A 19,378-nucleotide genomic window follows, 5' to 3' on the forward strand; every position below is an offset into this window, starting at 1 on the left:
TCACTTCGTGTCTTTCACGAGGTAATTGGCCTCGCCTTGGAAAAATTATCGAATAAACGGCCATTATCGATGTCGTTTGAAATTTTCATATGCCGCTGTTCCTTACGCCTTTGTTAACGAGCAAACTCGCGTATCGTTCACTAGCAATTTCTTTTTGCCTCTGTCGCCTCTATCGAGCGATTATATCTCGCGTCGATACGCAGGTCTTTCGTGCTTCGAATCATCATTTTGCTCGTTATCTCGTTTGACGCATTAAAGGAAAAAAAAAATTGTACCTTCGAAATCCCCCGATCGACCGCGAGAATAGAGAGCCAGTATTTGGCGGCTCCTCCCACACGCGATCGGAAAGGGTTGTCGGCAGATGGGCATTGGTGAATTCTAAATAGCGGAAAAATGGTGGGGATATATTAGCGGTTTTTACTATTGATTACCGAATTAAAAACGCGCATGTATAATTCAGTGATATTTTACGTTTCGCCAGATTCACCGTTGGCGCCGCCAGCCTCGCGCTTCGATCCTCCTCCTTTAACTCTCTTCCGCCCCCGTGCAACGTTTTATCAGTCGAGGCGTTCGCTTTCAACCCCCGAGCTTTTCCATCGATAGGTGGCGCGTAGCGTCGAGGGTGCAACGAGTAAAACAGTTCAACCCTCGGCTGCAGAACTGCTACTAGGTTGGTCGATGGTTCGTACTGTCTTTGGGGATGCGCACCCATTACGATCGATTTTTATCGGTTACGCGTTACCGACGCGGTATTATCTTCTGTGGTTAATCGCGGACAAACATCGTGCATAATATTAATTCGAGAAATAAGTAGTATTTCGATAGAACGAAACTGTGAAATTAAATGCACTTTAACAAAATTTGTTGAAATAAAGCACGGAAATACTTGAACTGAAATGGTCGATCAATCAACTTGCCACGCAAACTCACGATGACTCAGGGTTCGTGTCCAATGGTTTATTTTGCAAAATAAATTGACATATACAATGTGGTACTTTAGCGAAAACGAATGTCCGTCCACGCGTTCGTTCTAAAGGACTTACATATGTGTTTTCAGCGTACAAATATGCAGCATGATGGACAATGTTCCTTTCGGACTTTATTTCGATCCACCCCCGAGGAAGGGGCCAGAGGATTAAACGAAGATAGGAGCGGTGCTGGAAACTCATACGAACGAGAAAGGACTGAAAATTCATGAATCGAAAGCTCAATATCATCCAAGCCCAAGTGTTTTTTTTTCTTTTTTTTGTTTTTTTTCTTTTTTTTAGCTAACTGCTCTCTGTCATCATTCGCAGCTTAATTATTACGATTCGACTTTAATTGATCATATGGAACGGTTGTGTGTCAGGATCTCGGAGATCCGCGTCTCGCTTAATCGTTAATTAAGTCTTTATAATTACTTCTTGACGAGTCTCTACGAGTAATTATCTCTAAAGTATCCTTGCGAAATGATGATGCGCGATGCGATAGAACATCAGAGCATTACGTCGAAGAACGGAGAATGGAGAATGGATTTTTCCTTATAAACTTGACCTCGCGTCGATTTTCAAGCGTCCAATACCTTCTATACCTTGGAGATTCGAGTTTTCCCTTTGACGCGACCCATCTTTCACACACAGACACACACACACAGAGGACGCTTTTAGAGCGGTCGAAATCGGCGCGAGGGCGACCTAAATAATCGGTCGATCAACCGCTATGCGACCAGCTACTTGCGGTGTGAATATTTCTAGAAATACGCGAGACATTCAGGTCTTATATAAAATTTATAGTTGTCCACAGTTAGACCTCTAATACCATCTAGTAACAGCCACACGAGATTCACTAAACCAGAAAACTAGACTTACTTCGTTAGCGATGTAAAAGCGAGAGAGACTCGGCTGGCATAGGAGTACGTATGAGTCGTGAAACGAATCGATTCTGTTCGGGGATCGTGTGTGAGTATGATTAAATCTTTAAGTTATGGTACTTAATCGCTAAATATGTGCTACACACTATTATCTTACGTGGACCGGTGATTACTTTTCGATGAGGGGATGTTTCGTGTTATTCGCGTTTATCGGCTCGGGCACGATAATGGCTTCAAGTGTAAGAAGCGCAGATGCATCTTAGAAACAGAGTTTCGTCATTTTTCAAAGTGATATTCATTCACGGATTCCGGACCTGTGACTTTTAATTTTTATTTGAAAGAAGTACGAATACTATATCGATGTTAATTGTACGATTATATCGATTATATGAACGTAAGAGTGTTGCAATTGGTCGAGTGTTAATTAAGTAGTATCCTCCGAAAATGACGAAAATTCTCACTTTCAAAGTACAGTTTAGGGGGACGTCGATTCTCACCGGAAATGTAGTGGCGCGCGAGTGCCAATGAGGCGCGACGAACGAAGAAACGAGGACGTAGGAGCGCAATGACTAAAGAGAAAATCAGCAAGCTACATCCTCGTCGCATAGATCCATACGCAATAGCACCATATTAACAACAACGTTCGCACTATGTAACGGAAGCGTATAAAATCTGAAATATTGGTAACGCAGCATTTGCTCGAAACGTACAGGTAATAATAAGATCATCGAGTATAGTCGTTTGGCATACGTTCATCGAGTTGCCCTCGAGAAACCTTAAGGAACTATTTTGGCACTAGAATCCACGTAACGTTAATCTTTAAGCCTCTTTTCGACTTCCTCGAGTCGCGAACCTCGTGTTTAACGTAAGTATGATTTACCGATACAGTGTACTTAGGAGCGTTTACTGGTTCTGATTACTTCCAAGTAAAATCTTGCGTACAAGATCTACTAAAACGACCATCGTCCCCGAGATTCGAAACGTACCAATGTCTAGAAATTTCAATATCGACGTTTTAGAAGAATTTAATCCTGCCATCTTCGAATTCTAACTTTCAACCCCGCTTTTACGTGGATAATCGAAAGTATTTGGAATATTAAAAAAAAAAGAACCCTCATCCGCTAACTTAAGGCCATAAATCACACGCATCTCGATAATCCTTTTTAACTTTTCTTTGAACTTAAAAAGCTACGATACAAAATGCCGATAGAGAATTCTTAGACACGATACTTGATCGAAACTCGAAGACCACGCTCGAAACCTTAACATCTACCAATCTGGACACTTAATAGCGTTCCACTTACGATGCTTAATTATCTTCTATTTCGTACGTATGTTCTCGGACAATAGAAAATTCTTAACAAATCTGGTTCGTTTGTAAAATTGTTTTAGTCCAACGGAATCTGGCGGTATAACTCTTAGAATGGTTTACAAAATTCGACATATGTATTCGTTCTGTGATACGGTTCTCTTCTCGAGTACACGTACTCGCGTTAGAATATCATGAAATTCCCTCGAAGATTCTCTCGATCGGGTCGATGAGGAGGCTTTCAAAACTTCACTGGGTTATCGACGCTTCGAGCCGCGCGATGAGACTCTGCAGGGGAGAAAGCCGTGCGTGGTCAGACAGGCAGACGGATGGCGCAGGAAGAGGGACATAACTGGCGTGTATTTAGCAAATCACTGCCACCCAGGACGGTTTTCCGTCTTTGACAATTACCCAGCAACGTTTCTAAATATCGAAACGCACCCCTTTCGTTTGTCTATCCAACTCTATAGACTCCCATGCTCTGAACGTGATTATCTCTTTCAATCAAACGACACGCTTTTTGTCTCGCGATAAGAATACACGCGATACGAGACAAGGACCCTTTTAGAAAAACAATTCCACCGGGTGTAACGCGTTTCTCGACGATGTGGCGAGCGGACGACTGTTTGCAGTATGCGTCGCGGACAACTGCGGTGCTCTATTACCCGATGCGGTTGCGGTTGGCGCGCACACAGAGCCACGGACGCGGAATCCGCAGCGGCGCGTCGAGTTCGTTAGTCGACGATTGTTCTCCGCGGTTCGTAGATCCTCGCTTTGGTAAATTTAACGGGCGGGCAGGGTTTATGGAGCGCGCGGAGAGAACAGAGGGGGAGAATTGAAGAAGGAAACGGGCAAGAGCAAGAGAGAGAGAGAGAGAGAGAGAGGAAGATCGGTGGGAGAACGATGAGTTAAGGGCTGGAAACTGGAGAGTCATTAGGATATATTGTCAATTCCAAGCGCCTCTGCCGGCAGCGACCTATGAAGCACAGTTTCCCTTGGATACGACCAATTTGCCCTGGTCACTCTATCAACTTCCACCGTGCTCCAGTCCTCATCGATCCGTCGCCGCGATTTTCTCCCCCGATGATTTTATCGTAGGCAAACCCAGACGCGACATCTTTTTATCGCTCTGTCTCTGGCCGATCCTCTTTTTGCTGCGGTATGAGTTCTTCGAGCGGCACTGCTACAGCGAGCTGGGATGGCTACCTGATGGCTCGGCTGTCTCATTGATACCGTGATACTTTTCTGAAAGCCTCGTCTAAAATCTCCTGGAACGTCCCCGATGAGGCGTCGGTGAGTTTTGGCGTTGATGAGATATCTACAATGACTTTCTGTTGGACTTTTCGTTAAATAAAAATCGTTCTCGACGAGGGTGGAAGCATTGTTCTCTGATACCAAATAAGATTCGCGACCACCCGTAGCCGCTGTTTTGATTTGGCTCTGTGCGAATACTCGGAAGAAAATTTCTCTAGACGTGGAAATTTTTGTAGAAAATGGTTATCACGCGGACGAGCTTCGACCTTAACGCGTCACGTTCGACGCGAGACTCCACTTACTTTGTCCACGGTCCTCGAATGGGCAATGGACATCTCTCGATGCTCGTTCGATGGTTCGATGTTATGCTTTGAGATGTTTTACGATAAAGGCGCGGCACACCATTATCTCCATTAACTTTCTTTTTCTTCGATAGGACTTACTTCGTTTTGTAGAAGCTCAAACTTCGGACTTAATCCTGGGAGTATGCTTTTAGTGCTGGTCTTGATCTGACTGTAAATGTCCAACGACTTCTTCGGCTCCAGGTCTAATTCCAGGGTCTCCTCGATCAGTCGCGGTGGAATGCTTCCGCTGCGCTTGTGACTCGGCACAAAGGTGCAGCTTTCCGGCTTCTGATTCTTCGGCCTGCCTTCCTTGTGCTCCGGTGTTAGGGTGCCGTTACCCAGCTTCCGCTGCTGTTCCTGAAAAGTGTCTTCCTGGACGTCGTCTTTCAACAACGCTCCGGTTATCACGGGTTTATTGATCTCTGATTTTCCAAAGTCGTTGCTCAGCGCTTTCTGCTCCATAATCTCCAGTTTATTTGGGGTGGCGCCATTCACTTGGAGGTTGGGATTCGAGCGAACCGTGTCTGTGGAAATACTGGCATCCGTTGAATCCTGCTGGTCCATCGATCCTCCGGAACCCTGGGAAACGTCCAGATTGTTCTGTTTTCCCGTTATCGATGGCTGGAAGGAAGAAACACAATGTTCCATCACGATCTTCCTTTTCTCGCTTAAAATCGTCACTTACGCTTTCCTCCGCATCCTTCTCCATACTCGACGTTTTCGACGCGTTCAGTAATGCCTTTTCGGTGTCCGGCGACTTATCAAATTCCACCCATTTCGACCCTCCCTCGAGTTTCCGAGATAACGTATCGGACTCGTAACTACCCCCGTACATCGGGTAACCCAGATGGCCCGCATCGTATTCCACTTGATTTCCATAACGATAGCTGGGATTAACCGAGCCCTGGCTAGAGATCGAGAGGTCCGACTGCGACAATCCTGTATTCGTGCTACCGAATAATCTTGCGTTCTCGAACCCTGCATCATACAGGCATACCTTTTACTAAATATTTCTTTTTACAAAATTTTCTTCTTTTTTAAACATTCTTTGTCTACAGTGGCTGCAAAATATATTTGCACATATCCTAATGTTCTGCGACGAAACGCTTTTCCATCCGATTCTATATTTTCTATCTTTATACTACTGAATTTTCGTAGTCGTACGAATGTACGTACCTAAATGATACGAAATTTAATATATCTGGATTTAATCGATCAGCGTTTAAACGTCATAAATTGTAACATCATCCGTTATAACTTATAATAGATACAATAGTGTGCGAATACTTTTTGCAGCGACTGTAGGTTTCTTTATCGCGTACGATAACATGGTTGTATTATGAAAGCAACGTACCTGGCGCTTTATCTTCTGGAATTTCTTCTCTGTGGACCAGAGCCTGCTGATCGGTAACGCTGGCGGTCATGTCATCGGTGGATCCTTTGTTAGTCTCGGTTTCCTCGTTCTGATAGCTGGGTTGCACCTCGACGACGAACGAGCAGCCGTTATCTTGGTACCTGCGATTTTTATTATCCTCCACCGTCACCTAAAACGCGGAGACGAGCGAGCTTCGTTAACTTCTTCCCGCGGCTCTTTTCATCAAACCGCGCGTATACGGCTTCTACGCCAGCGAAAAGAAAACGTTTATTGCCCCGTCTCGTAAAAAAAGAAAGAAACGAGGAATAAATACGTGGCGAAGTATTAATCAACGGTAGGGTCGTTGAATTCGCTTGTAGGGTGAAACGGAAGGGCGGAAGGGGCCAGATCGTTTGACGAATGATCGTGTCATTAGCGGGGTTCGTTTTGCCTGCTTCGCAATCTCACCTCGACCTTTTACTGCCGTTTCAACGGCGCAACATGATCAGGCTATGCGGCTCAAAGCACCCCGCAATTACGAGCTCGATGCATCATCAGCTGCTTTACTTCGGTTATCTATTCAAGACGACAAAGAAACGAACTGCCAAGAATAAGAACACGTTGAACGGTTCTCTCGATCTGCGTTTAGATATGATATTCTATAAAGGGATTTCTCACGAGCCACTGACGCTCGCGTTTCATGCATACTGACGCATTTATAGCCGTATAGCGGTAAACATATCCGCGAGTATTTATGACAAACGTAGTCCTTTCTTCTATAAGCGACTTTAAAATATTGCGATAATTCCGAAAGCAAGAGAACCGTTACGCCGACGTCGCGAAATTCAGATCAATATCAGAATCCAAATTATCCGACATTTTGTGCGAAAGAATTGACTCCAACGATTTGAATATACATATACGAGATATTAATTATGATTCTGATTACAATTGAATAATGTGAAGCAACTCGCCGTTGACAAGCGAAACGAATGATTCCGATATCCAACAAAGGCAGCGTAGCGTATTCACGTCAGAACTAGGAAATTAATTTCCACCGTATGAATTTCCTAGATGATGTTTCTAGTTTACTCGTAGTCTACCATGGCCGTCGGCCGCGGATAAATGCAACCGCGATCAGAGTTACTCGAGTCGACGGACCGCAGAATTAGTTCTCCCTATTGTTTCCAGTCTCTCCTATCCCGACGCATTTCTCTGTGTTTCGTTCACGACTCTGGGCGTCGCAAGCAACGTTTCCCCGCGGGGCACGTCGCTCACGCCTTCCGAATTATCGGCAATGCCAGAGAGGAAACGCATCTTCGAACTCGACATCGAAAACTGTACATTTTCTTCTCGCTAGCCGATACGCCTTCGACTATCCAAGTCTCGTAACCGAAAAAGTACGCTATCGTTGATATGATTTTGCTTTTACGATACATAAATTGTTACAGGAGCAACGTATCGTTTTATTCCTACGAGCTATTCCAAGAAAACAATGTTCTATCCACGCAACAACCTTAGCCATTCCATCGACGATGGTTCGCGATCGATAAGCTTTCTATGTAGGTTCGTGTCGTTGAGAACAGGGCTGCCATTTGGAGACGCGTGACGCCTTTGATTTCGCGGTTACGCTGTCTAAAGTTTCACCCGAGCGATCCAATTACCGAATCCCTAGGCAACGAATTACTTCGACGCGTGATAAATTCTAATTAACCAAAAGTGTGTAAAGCATGTCAAAGTTTGACCCAGATTCTGCTCCGTGGCTTATAAAGTAACCGGAATCTGGCAGATACGTCCCCTATCAGGAAGTTACGGTTACCCGTCATCTCGAGGTGGTTAATTTAAAAGATGAAGGGGGCGGTTCCATCGAACCAAAGCGGCGAGCCTTTTAGCCACGTACCACGTCGCATTTGCCTCGCGGGCGTTCATCGAGAATCTTCCGAGAGTTTCAGCAAAAGGAAGGAATCGGTCGTACCGATAACACCTTTGTCCTACCTCTTTGAAGAGGACAAAGAGACGCGCAAGGGTAAGAGGAGACGCAAAGTGGCTTCTATTTCTCGATTCCTCGACGAAACTTGCTCCCAGAGGCATCGTATAACCGAGTCCCGAATCACGTACTTTTTCACCAGCCCTCGGCAAAGTGGTGACTCGCTTCAGAAATCGACTCCGTCAGCTCAGATCCTACGCGACGGATCGACCAACGAATCGTCCACCAGAGACGTCACGTAGGTTTCCCGATGACGCGTGACAGTAAGTACTGGAATCCTAAGGATCCGTCGAGGGAGGAATTAGGAAGACACGTACAGTGGCCTGCGAAATGTTCTCAGTGCTTACCATAAGGAACTTTCATACGAAATATTGTGAGATTTCATTAGTGCTACAATGAAACGTCGATCGTCACGATGATATCGGTCAACTTTCAAGCGATCTGACGATATACGTGCTGTATAAAAATTACAGAACGTTTACCGCGAACGTGTTCTTTATTATCGGTTGCTACATAAATTTTGTTCGTGGTTTCGTTTATATAGAGCATTGATACGAAACGAGGACATTTTATTCTACGTTTTTCGATCATTTCCTTGCGTAGAATAACTTTTTACTGATTATTTCCTCGTACGCGGTCAGTAATCGGTCAAGTTTACGCAAACAAATTTCCAAATTCGATTTGATCGAGAAGAAAGCACGAAACAAATATATTTCGTGCTCTCGATTTGTTCTTTTCCGTAGAATCTTGCTGCTGATTGCACCGCATTTAGTGTCACACCTTGTATAGGAGGGACGTGTTTGAGAACAAGGAGGGGCGTGCCACGTGAAAAGGAAAATGGGACGACGTCGCCATTCGTTCCACTTTAAAAGGATCTCTCGAAATCTCAGGTAGAAAGGTGGAACTCCGAGCAGCTAGGGCCGTTTTCGAAAAGCGAAGTGGCTAGAAACAGCCATAATTCAGGGATTTGCACGCTTCCGCTTCCGAGTAACTCGCGAACACTGCCGGGGACTCGAGGCTAACTTACGCTCTGTCACCGTAAGTTCTCGACCTAGTACAACTCTGGTTTCGCTTTGCCACGATTATTAAAGATCGTATTTTACGATCCATCCAGCGATCACGCAAACTTCTTGTTTATCCGGAAAGAGAACGGAAAACACGCAGTTGCAAATTGAAATGGAAATCCAGCGACGAATATGTTTTTAACGAGGAAACTAAAAGCGTCAGACTAGTGGAAGTATATCATCGACGATATTATTTCATTACGATGTTGCACGTATAAATATGTATTGAGATCACAAGGGGAACGCTTCGCCGAGAATTTAATCTTCCACGTAATAAATTAATCGATGCATAATAGGGTGCGAGATTACCGATCACGCGTTACTGATCCCGGATGCTCTACTAAACGGATGACGCGTAGTTCGTGTCCCTTCTACCTGCTATTTATACATCGGCTGCTAGTTAATAACCTTTTATAACCCAAATTTTTTTATATCTCTCGAGCGAGATCAACGCGAGCGGCGTTAATTGAAACTAATTATTTTTCTCGTCGGAGGAAGTAATTAAAAATCGACGAATTAAACGAAAGCGCGATGGGAACGTTACCGGGAACAATCGCGGGACGCGGTGTTAATTGCAAAGTTTCGATCGAGTTTAACGAAAGAAATTGAATAACATTTCGAGCATAACGTTGAACAGGGCAAATGGTAATGGCAAAGCAAATGGAGACATTCCGGTGTCCAATAACCGTATCAGGAGTCTCGAATACGTCTAAACTTTAGATGCAATTGCATCTCCGTGGAAACTCTGTAGACTCGTGATGGTAATACAACGGGACGATTCAACGAGGTATACGCTAACGTACGTACGCGACAGTTAATTTGTAGAATAAAGTTCAAATATCTTCGGCGACGATGCAAGCCAGGTCACGGTGCACCTCTTTAAGGATGCATTTAGTTCTTAGATGGCTCGAGAAAACGAAGAGTTTCCTTTTTACGCGGAAACTGCGCGCAACTCTGTGAATAGATTGACCCAGATGAAAAAGAAAAATTTAAAGAAGACGAGTTCGTTGGTAAATCGACTGTGCAGTATCTATATATTTTTGTACTCCACGAAAGATCGTTGACGTCATATTTCTTGATATACACTGTCGTTAGAGGTAACGGGGAACCTGTTTATTTGCACAACGAGGAATATATTTTAATTAGAAATTAATACGTGATTCACGAAGAGATATTAAGCGTTGCTTTTAATTAATAATTCATCGTTAGTTTGCGTGTTGTAATAGAATTTATTTGTGCCCCTTCTTCCCCTCTTATACTACGGTTTCTACCTGTGAGAAATAAATAGAATAAAATATTTCAATAATATTTTCGAGGCAATAAAATACGTGATATTTTAAAAAGTCAATCTCATCGCTCTATTCGGCGTGGTGATATCCGATATAATGCGAAAGAAGGCAACGAACTGGATGGCCTTCGAAAACGCGCTTCATTCCAAAGACACGGCACTCGTAGCCTCGATAGTGTGAGTATTTCTCGAATTCTGAGGGTATTCCACGCGACCGAGGGTGAACACCGCGACTTGGCGCCAGGCCAAGTATTACGTCCAAGTATCCCGAGCATCCACCCCTTGAACCCTTTTTCGTTTCCTGTCCCCCTTCTATTTGTCCCGATCCACGAACAAACGCATCGCATGGTTTTTACATTCCTTTAAAGAGGAAGTGCGCTAAGGCGCTTGTCGTGGCTGAAATAACCAACAGCACAACGGCTCTGTCTGTTTGTTCGTTTGTTTTGTCTATCCAGTGTTTTTTCTCAAAGTAGCTGCTGCTTTGTCGAACGTAAAGCTGATATTGTTGGCAACGTATCGATTCTTACTGCCTTAGTCTGACAATAGACGTCACAAGCCAACCCCAAAAAGTCTTTCCTTCTAACTTGTTTGCCAGCGGATCAGATTTCTGACCCTTGCATTCGCCAAGTGAAAACGAAACGTTTCACCGGTTTATCGTCGATAATACCCTTGAAGTATCCGCAGTGATAATCTTCCCATTCTTTTCGCCGATACCGTTCGATCGTATCTTTTTATCGTCGCGGAAGCACGAACATTCGGCTCTCATGTAGCTACGTGTCCCCAGTCTCGGCGAGTTAATTTCGTTTATCTCTCGATTAACGGACTTGCTGTCCGTGTGCATGTTACGAAAAGACTTATCACGGATTTAGGGATTCGATCATGAGATCCACAGATTCGGATCCACGCCCTTTCGTTGTTCGATCGCTTTCGACGGCTTAGGTCGCGCGCACTTTGCTCGTGTAGTTGTGCCGTCTGGCACGAAAGAAAGAGAGTTACGACCTAAAGACGTAGGGACAGGGAATCGAGAAGAAAGGACAGAACCGAACCTCGGAAAAAATTTGTCCATCGACGTAGACACCGACGACACTTCTCCCATTCATTCCGATCGATTCGATCCACGAGATGAAATACTTTCAAAAGGAAACTGATTCGCAACTGGTCATCCTGTAAATATCCTGCTGGGATTACGTGTATCTCGCAAACGGTGTTTCGATGAAATTACACCGATATCCAGGTAAGGGGAGTAAAGATAGTCGAAGCTCTGACCCAGCGGATTTGGCGAATCCCTGGCAAGATGAGTTTCCACGGATAAGTCTGAGCCGGTAAGTAGGACGATAGGCGGAGGCGAAATTGCCTGGTAACCTTCGACCTTACAGGGCCGTACGAATCCCGATAATTGCGAGCCTGTTATCCCTGTCAAAGAGGAGCCACCGGCTGACCCAGCTGCGCGAATCTCCGGCTGGCGGATCGATTTCACGATGTCGTGGCCGACTCGCTCGAACAAAGAGAAATATTAATCCTGTATGGCACTGATCCGGCATTCGGTTAACCGTTAGCGCTTTACGTCGCGTGGGTACGACACAGAAAAATGCGATAAACCAACGTACTGTACACTGATCGATTCGCACGAATCGCGGATCGCTCGATGTTTTTATTACGAGATAAAAGATACGAATTCGCGAATCTTGATAGAAACGAACACACGCGTACTAGGGTCAATTAGTTTAAGGCAACGAGCTATCGGCTGGTTTTCTCCGGCCGACATGTCAATTTGTCAATTTGTCCACCTTTCCGCACCTGTTGCGCCTTTATTGTACATGGGATGCCGATTACTCGGTTCCAAAGACTTTACACGTTACCAGCAGACGAATCGAAAACCTTTGTTTCCTCGTATCTTCGAAGATCGACCGAGTTCTGGAACAGCCAGCTGTAAAGGGATCAATCGATGTTCGTTAGATTCTCCGGAGGACCATTTCAGACACCGACTACCCGTTTGTTGCGAAAGCTTACGTAGCTCCTTGAACAAACCATCGTTCATCGATTTTTACAAATTAATACTATGACCTCGATTTGCCTGAATCGATTAATTCTAAAAGACTCGAGTAATCAAACGAAACGTTGTCATCCTTCGTATGAAACTGTAACTGCATGAAATATAAGAACGTGTTGCACATTGTTACATGTACAGGTTCACAAAAATGTAATACGATACATGTTTTAAAATTTCATTACCACCGTAACGAGACATTACAGGATATTTAATTAATAATCAGTAAAATACCTGGGGTATATTTAAAATACATATTCATATTCTTTTGCTACGCGATATTGTTCGGAAAATCGAAATCTTACCGTATTTTGTTTCTCTTGGAAAATTAATTAACAGGCCTTTTGTCCCTAGTTTCGATCAGCTTCACCTTCCACCAGGATTAACATACATTTCCATTATTACACGGACCATCAAATGCACCTTGCAATTGGTTTTGTCTATTCTGCCGTGCGGATCGCTAATGATGCAACCTTCCAATTATCAATGAATTGCGTGTAATTGGATCAGCGGAAGAAATCCTTTATCCGTCAACAAAATGGAATCCCTCCTGCCCCTGTACTTCAACCGCGAAATAATTTGGATCGATGCAACATCAACGTCGACAGAATGCCGCGAATCGACCAGTATTCTCCGAAATACGATAACACGCAACACTCTGACATAATATTTGCAATTCTGTCGTTGATGATCTCTAATATACTCACTGCTCGCTCCTCCGTCTCCACGATGAGATGATTATTCTTGAGGGTGAGAGTGATGATGTTCCCGTTGGCGTTTTTATTGGTATGATTCCCCGGAGGAGTGTACTCCACCGGAGTGGCGCTGGCCACGTTTACTTCCTCCATGACCTCGGTCTCGCAAATGTACCTGGGTCTGTCGAGGCCGTTCACCAGCTGAAACCAAAAGAAAAAGAAGCTGAGATATCTGCTGCCCGTAGTCTCTGTGCGGTGGAACTCCATTTATCTGAACTTGTCACCGGACAAACAGTTTATATAATTGGATTTCATACAGTAGGGGAGCGTCAATTTCCCCCGTCCCACCTCCCACTGTCTATTGTTTTTCGTTCACGTAATAGGTGCTTACGTTCAGACAAGTGAACTCACCAGCGAAAGTTCAATTATTCGGACGTTAATTTCGTTCGAATAAATGAAATTTTGTCAGTACATTCACGTAACGTTACTACTAGTATGATAGTAAATGAGAGAAGTACGACCATACTGTCAAAAAATGCAACTGTCACGGTTGTATCATCGACGAGATAAAAACTCTACTATATACGTACCTATCGTTATGCATATATTAAGTAAAAAATCGATTCTTTTAGGATCCGTTCTTCGTACATCTGTCGTTAAATCATATAAAGCAATAAAACCGGTCGATCGAGTTGGTGTTTTCTACGAACACGTAATCGCGTGGGAGTACGGTTGTAAAGTAGCAAGGTTTACGGACCGTGCTTCAGTCAGAGTCCGATTAAAAGTTTTTAATCTGAGAATTTACAGCGGCGCGAGCTTGACGCTGCGCGGTTAGCTAATTCACCGAATCTACGCTGGATTTACGAGCTTTGCTCGGCTAAGCAACCCGTTGCTCGAGGCGTTAATCCTACTTTGAAACCGCGAGACTTCGATTTTCGCCATCGCGTCGCTCCTTTCCACGCTGGAGAATTTTTCCACAGCTGGAAATGTAAAAGTGGGTCAACATCTGCGACATTCTATCGGCTTCTAGACACGAATGTACGTTCGTCACCCTAGTTGATGGATGCATACGCACAGCCTCCGGTTTCATCGAGCCACAATTCCCGGACTGATCCCGAATAACGGAAGAGCAGTTATCTGTCAAGGAAATTGACAGCGAAACGGGACACCCGGGCCGCAGTTACCCCGCGTTCGTTTCCTTAGGCGTCCCTCCAAGCAGAAATCCATCACTCGCTTCCCTAACAAATCGAGAAAAGGGAGATTCATCGAGCAACGTCTGTTCTTTTACGATTTTATTTCTATTCGACTCTAGCGAGGTGTTCGCCGAGGATAGCCGGTAATGGGCGTTGGGTGACGCGACAAGTACGACGCCCGATAAGAACAGATAACCGGAGAATGAAATATCAGAAGGCACGCGAAACATTCAACGGCTTCGTTGCAGAACTGTCGATCGCGTTATCGACGGATCAAGCTTAACGAGGAGCGCTTATCGCGAATAATCTTTCCGTAAAGGGCAAATACTGTTGGAGGAGTGTCGTTTTACAAGTGAAAATTCTCTTCTTTTCTCGTCTTTGCAACGTTGCAAGAAACGTCTACTGTCAGCAGATTTTTCTCATCTCCGCGACATTCTAACCGATGTAACGCAATCACTTATATTCCCTTTACGAACAATCTTTCGTCGTCTTCGTTTTCCCATAGACTTCCATGACGACGTTTCGTCCGGTTAGAGGCATCGAGAGCGTTTTATCTACCGCGATATTCCCGCGGGTTGCGACCACGCATAGAAAATGCGAGGAAACTGCGCAGCCGGCGTATCGATAAAAATTTAATATTATACTTAAACTCGACACAGGAGATGTATAGTCGCTCAAGGAAGTATTTGATCGCTTATCGTTTTATGCGCGTATTGTGTGCGTGTCGTATAAAATATTTCGAAATTCCACTGTATCGCATTGTTATGTGGCACGACTATCGTGATTATGTGGGTAAAATTTGAAATGTTCCCTATAATACGTACGATATATTCCGAAAAGAATTCGACGAATACTTTCGCGCGGAACTGTACGTGTTTCTTTTATGCGGACAGTCTCACGATTGATTTCCCACAAAGTGCACATCCTCTGACAATTTTCCAAGAAATATTTCGATCGAAACATCCTGTTTTCCAAAAGCGGATACGCTATACGATGCATCTCGCGTCCCGAGCGGTTCTTTGTCTTCAGGACGGTAGTCTTGCCAAGCGGCGTAGCAGGGTGCGACCCCATTCTCAACCCTCCCGATCGAAGGCCTGATTGGTTCATTGCCTCGTTCGCCTCTCGATGATCGTCACTGATTTAGAAAGGGTGAACGCCGGGGCACGTTCGAGGGTTCGTTAAAGGGACGACATCGAGAGGGAAATTATTTCCGGCCTCTCAGTCCGCTCTTAACTACTCCTTTATTCCGATTACGACGCTTAAGGAGACCGAATCTGTCAAGCAGATATCTCGTCTGCTTGGTATCTCTCTTCTAAACGAATTACCATTTTGGTTCCAACGAAACAGAAATACTTTCTGTCGTTAGGAGTGCTCGACAGAAACACGAAAAAAGCTGAAAAAGAAGAGATTGGAAGAGGATTGCAACTAATTAAGGAGGATGGTCAACTAATTGGCCCTTTCACCATCGATATCGTGTACGCAACAAGTACTTGATGCTTTAAGACGTTATCGATTAATCAAATGATAAACGTGATCGAAGACCACAGGAAACGAACGTAAACATTTTTGTAGACTTCCCCGATGTCGGTATCGTACCGATGTCTAAGATGTGCTTGGTATAACCTAATTGCAAAGGAGATTTATAATCGGAAGATAAAAACTGTCCGATAAATTACCATCATTCCATCTTCAAAAGTAGCCAATCGTGAGAATTGTCAATTTCTAGAGCATCGACTCGGCTCTTCCGGAAATATTCATAGAAATCGCGTCGCGTCATGGGAACACGGCGTGTAGGTAGGTTTGCCTGGAAATTCTTATCTCGTTCCTCTATCGTTCTTTACACAAGTCTCGCTCGGAATACATACCGATATAGTTCGTGGAACATCGCAAGGAACAACGTTCATCGATCGGGCGAATTCTCGAATTCGGAACGAGACAACGTTCCAGAGAGTATAACCCAGTATCCACGAAAGTGGTCTTTTCATTTAAATAATTGGTAGATCGAGTGTACTGCACTTCAAGATGAGTCTTGGTATTCAAAAGGTGCGTCGGAAGATAACACGGTGCTCGAGGTTGGAAAGCTCGACACACTCTCGAAGCGGTGTCGCGTAGCTATCGGAACGAGGGCAAAGAGGATCGCGAGAAGGAGGAGGTAGATCGCGATCTGCCGTCGGCCTCCGTAGAGAATCAACGCGATTTTGTAAAGATCGAAAGCACCAAGAGTGGGGAAGATTCCTCGTTACAAGCAACCGCTACCTCCCTAATTGCCTCGATGGAGAATCGGGCCATCTGTCTGGTCGACGTCCACGCAGTTAGCGTAAGAAAGTTAGCGCCTATGAGCCGGATACGCAGCGGTGATTACGAAGAAACTCCTCTTGTAAGAAAGTAGCCCGACAACCAGTAATTTACCGGAAATTTTCGCTACAATTTTATCGACACGCGTATCGATTTTTGACCATTACCCGGCCCTTATTCGCGGGAGTCGCAAGCTCCGCTGCTGGCGAATCGACTTCGGGGAACTCGACGAGAGAAGGGAACCGCTTCGAACCGGGTACGTATCATCTTAATTGCCACCGCGTACCGGGGCTCGTGGATTAATGTGATTAAACCTGATTACACGTTTCATTCCGACAGAGCTGTTAGTTCGCAGCCGATCTTAGCTTTTCGTTTTAATTGCTATCGGATAGTTATCAACCTGAAATCCCCGGTATGCGGACGAGATACCAGCTTTATTCGTTTACCCGATTAATGGGATGGATATCCCTTTAGGGTGCAGAATAATGAAATGATACGAGTATCGTAATTTCACCAGCATCCGGACCTCCTATCTTAGACGAATACCTTCCATTTTATTCTTCTTTTACTGTCGTCTGCTCGTTCCGTTTGCCGATCATTCGTAGCTATACTTTTCTATTGAAAGTTCACAGAGCCGAAGAGTGACACAGCAGCGTGCCCTCTTGCGTTTGCAATAGTTCGAGCTACGTCTAATCGTGATACTTTGTATATTAAAAAGTTTCGATCTCGTGCGTTATTAAATGAATAATAAAAATAATAAAATTGCTGGTAAAAGATACGAGGGATCGTTAGCTCGTTACACAACGTTTGAAAACTAAAGAAACGGATTTCGTTCATCGCGGATGCGATTGGTCGGATCGATAATCAGGCGGATTTACGTAACACCGTATAAAATTTCGCTGCCAACTCCTTCGTCTCCGATTTAATTGCGATCAAACGATTATCGATTCGGACAGCGTTACGCCAAGCGAGGATACACAGGGCTTGTTCAGCGATACCGGAATTAGATTTAAATCATAATTATGTAATAGATGTCGAGTTGTATCGAATTGCAGTAATTGTCGATCCGACGATAATTAATTCAGAGCGTAAACCGAACTGTTATCAAATTAAAAATGATAAATAGATAGATAGCCTATGACGATTCGCATATTTTGCTACGGTTCGACTCGTTATCCAGCGTCGTTCGCGCGTTGGTTCGTCTTTCGATGTTACGTTCACGTTATCTAATGCGGGGATAAAAAATCTCGATTCACGCTCGTACACGACGTACGTTACGTGGTTCACGACGTACACAAACCTCGAATACTTTCACGCGCGTCTACGAGTTCCAGACAACGACCTCGAGAAGAACGATAGAAAAGACGATAGTTCCTAGTCACGCTTGGCTTGGCTAGACACAGGCTAGACGTAGACACAGACATAAATTCCTAGAGTGGTTGGCCAAGGTTGTTTCATTCAAGCGAACGCGTGGCTTGTCTAGCAGGCTTTGAATCGCGATATCACCGGTCAAAGGGACCGACCGTAGGAAACGGTAATCCAGAATAGCACGACGACACGTTACGATTACAATTTCAGATCGCGTCGGCCGCCTCTACAGCTGGCCGAATGAGAAACGAAACCTAGGCGCACTTCTTTGCATAACAAGACCGTTTCGGTGATCGGCCGGTTAACCGTCTAACATAAGTGGAACGTTCCGAACGTAAACGGACGAACGTTAGTCCTGGAAAAAAGAGACAGTGAATTGGTTGCATTGAATTCGCTGCGTTTAATGCGTTGCATTGAATTGGTCGCATACTTTGAAAAGGACTGGGAACGAAATCGGCGAATTTCCACAGAAATCGCGTGTCGACGAGTTCGTCTGTTAGGATGGATTTAGTTATCGGTACCGAAAGGCAGCACTACACAGGTGTGCGTGTGCGTGTGCAGGCGCGAGTTTGAAGCGCGTGTGCGTGAACGTGCGTGGCTGCGGTTCGAGTGGCTTGTGCCAAAGGGTACTGACCCTGACCCAAGGGGCATTGCTCCTACGGTGCGTTTCTCCCGTTCCTTTTCTGTTAGATCGCTCACACCGGCGTAGCGACAGCTTAGTAACGATGTCCGGGCATCATCGGGAATCTTTTTTACATGGATGCTAAACGGCTCGACCGACAAACTAGTCGACGCTGTGCTCTCGGCTCGATTCTCTTCGAGACCGGCAGAACGAGGAAGCGATCGACCGCCACTCCCGACCACGCTCTCCCGCGACCAGTTCGATTGGAATGCTCGCTAAATGTTCTCCACGCCTTCTGGCGATCTTTCCGCTGGTAGAATCGAACCAATTTCAATTAACCGGACGACCGTCGGTGAATAGCGTTCCTAGAATTTTTCCTCGGTTTCTCTCAGTTATATCCTTCGTGTTTGTTTAAATGTGTTTTTCAAATATTTTCCTCCACATTGCTCCGCTACGTTTTTATAGTTCCTTCGTCGAGCGCTTCTCTCGGACATTCTTTTTAAACATTTTTTAAATACTTTCCCTATGCGTTTCCTTGCAACCAGACGTTGCTTATATTTTACAGACGGCACACGAATGTCATAAAAGCGTCCATTTTAAGTCTAAACACTCGGAAAGTATTATCTGCCGCAAGTTTCGATTTATATATGTACATAAAAATAATTTTTATACGACACCGGCCATTTTTCAAGTATGTATAAAATGTCTA

The 19,378-nt window shown here is 44.6% G+C and overlaps 1 protein-coding gene across 4 annotated transcripts in view; it reads right to left on the reverse strand.

Annotated features, from left to right (window-relative positions):
• Nucleotides 1–936: 936 nt before the first annotated feature.
• The window catches only part of LOC117231794, a 70,100-nt gene continuing 51,658 nt past the window's right edge, over nt 937–19,378 (reverse strand). For all 4 annotated transcript variants that reach the window (XM_033490578.1, XM_033490577.1, XM_033490575.1 and 1 more), the window contains 4 exons: nt 13,204–13,392; nt 6,111–6,300; nt 5,442–5,734; nt 937–5,377 (listed from right to left, as the gene is read on the reverse strand). In XM_033490578.1, the coding sequence (XP_033346469.1) occupies nt 4,826–5,377; nt 5,442–5,734; nt 6,111–6,300; nt 13,204–13,392 (1,224 nt within the window). In that variant the 3' untranslated portion in view covers nt 937–4,825. The remainder of the gene's footprint in view (nt 5,378–5,441; nt 5,735–6,110; nt 6,301–13,203; nt 13,393–19,378) is intronic.

This window comes from Bombus vosnesenskii, unplaced genomic scaffold, assembly GCF_011952255.1.
Source record: "Bombus vosnesenskii isolate JDL3184/JDL3185 unplaced genomic scaffold, Bvos_JDL3184-5_v1.1 scf7180000013273, whole genome shotgun sequence".
Taxonomy (NCBI): domain Eukaryota; kingdom Metazoa; phylum Arthropoda; class Insecta; order Hymenoptera; family Apidae; genus Bombus; species Bombus vosnesenskii.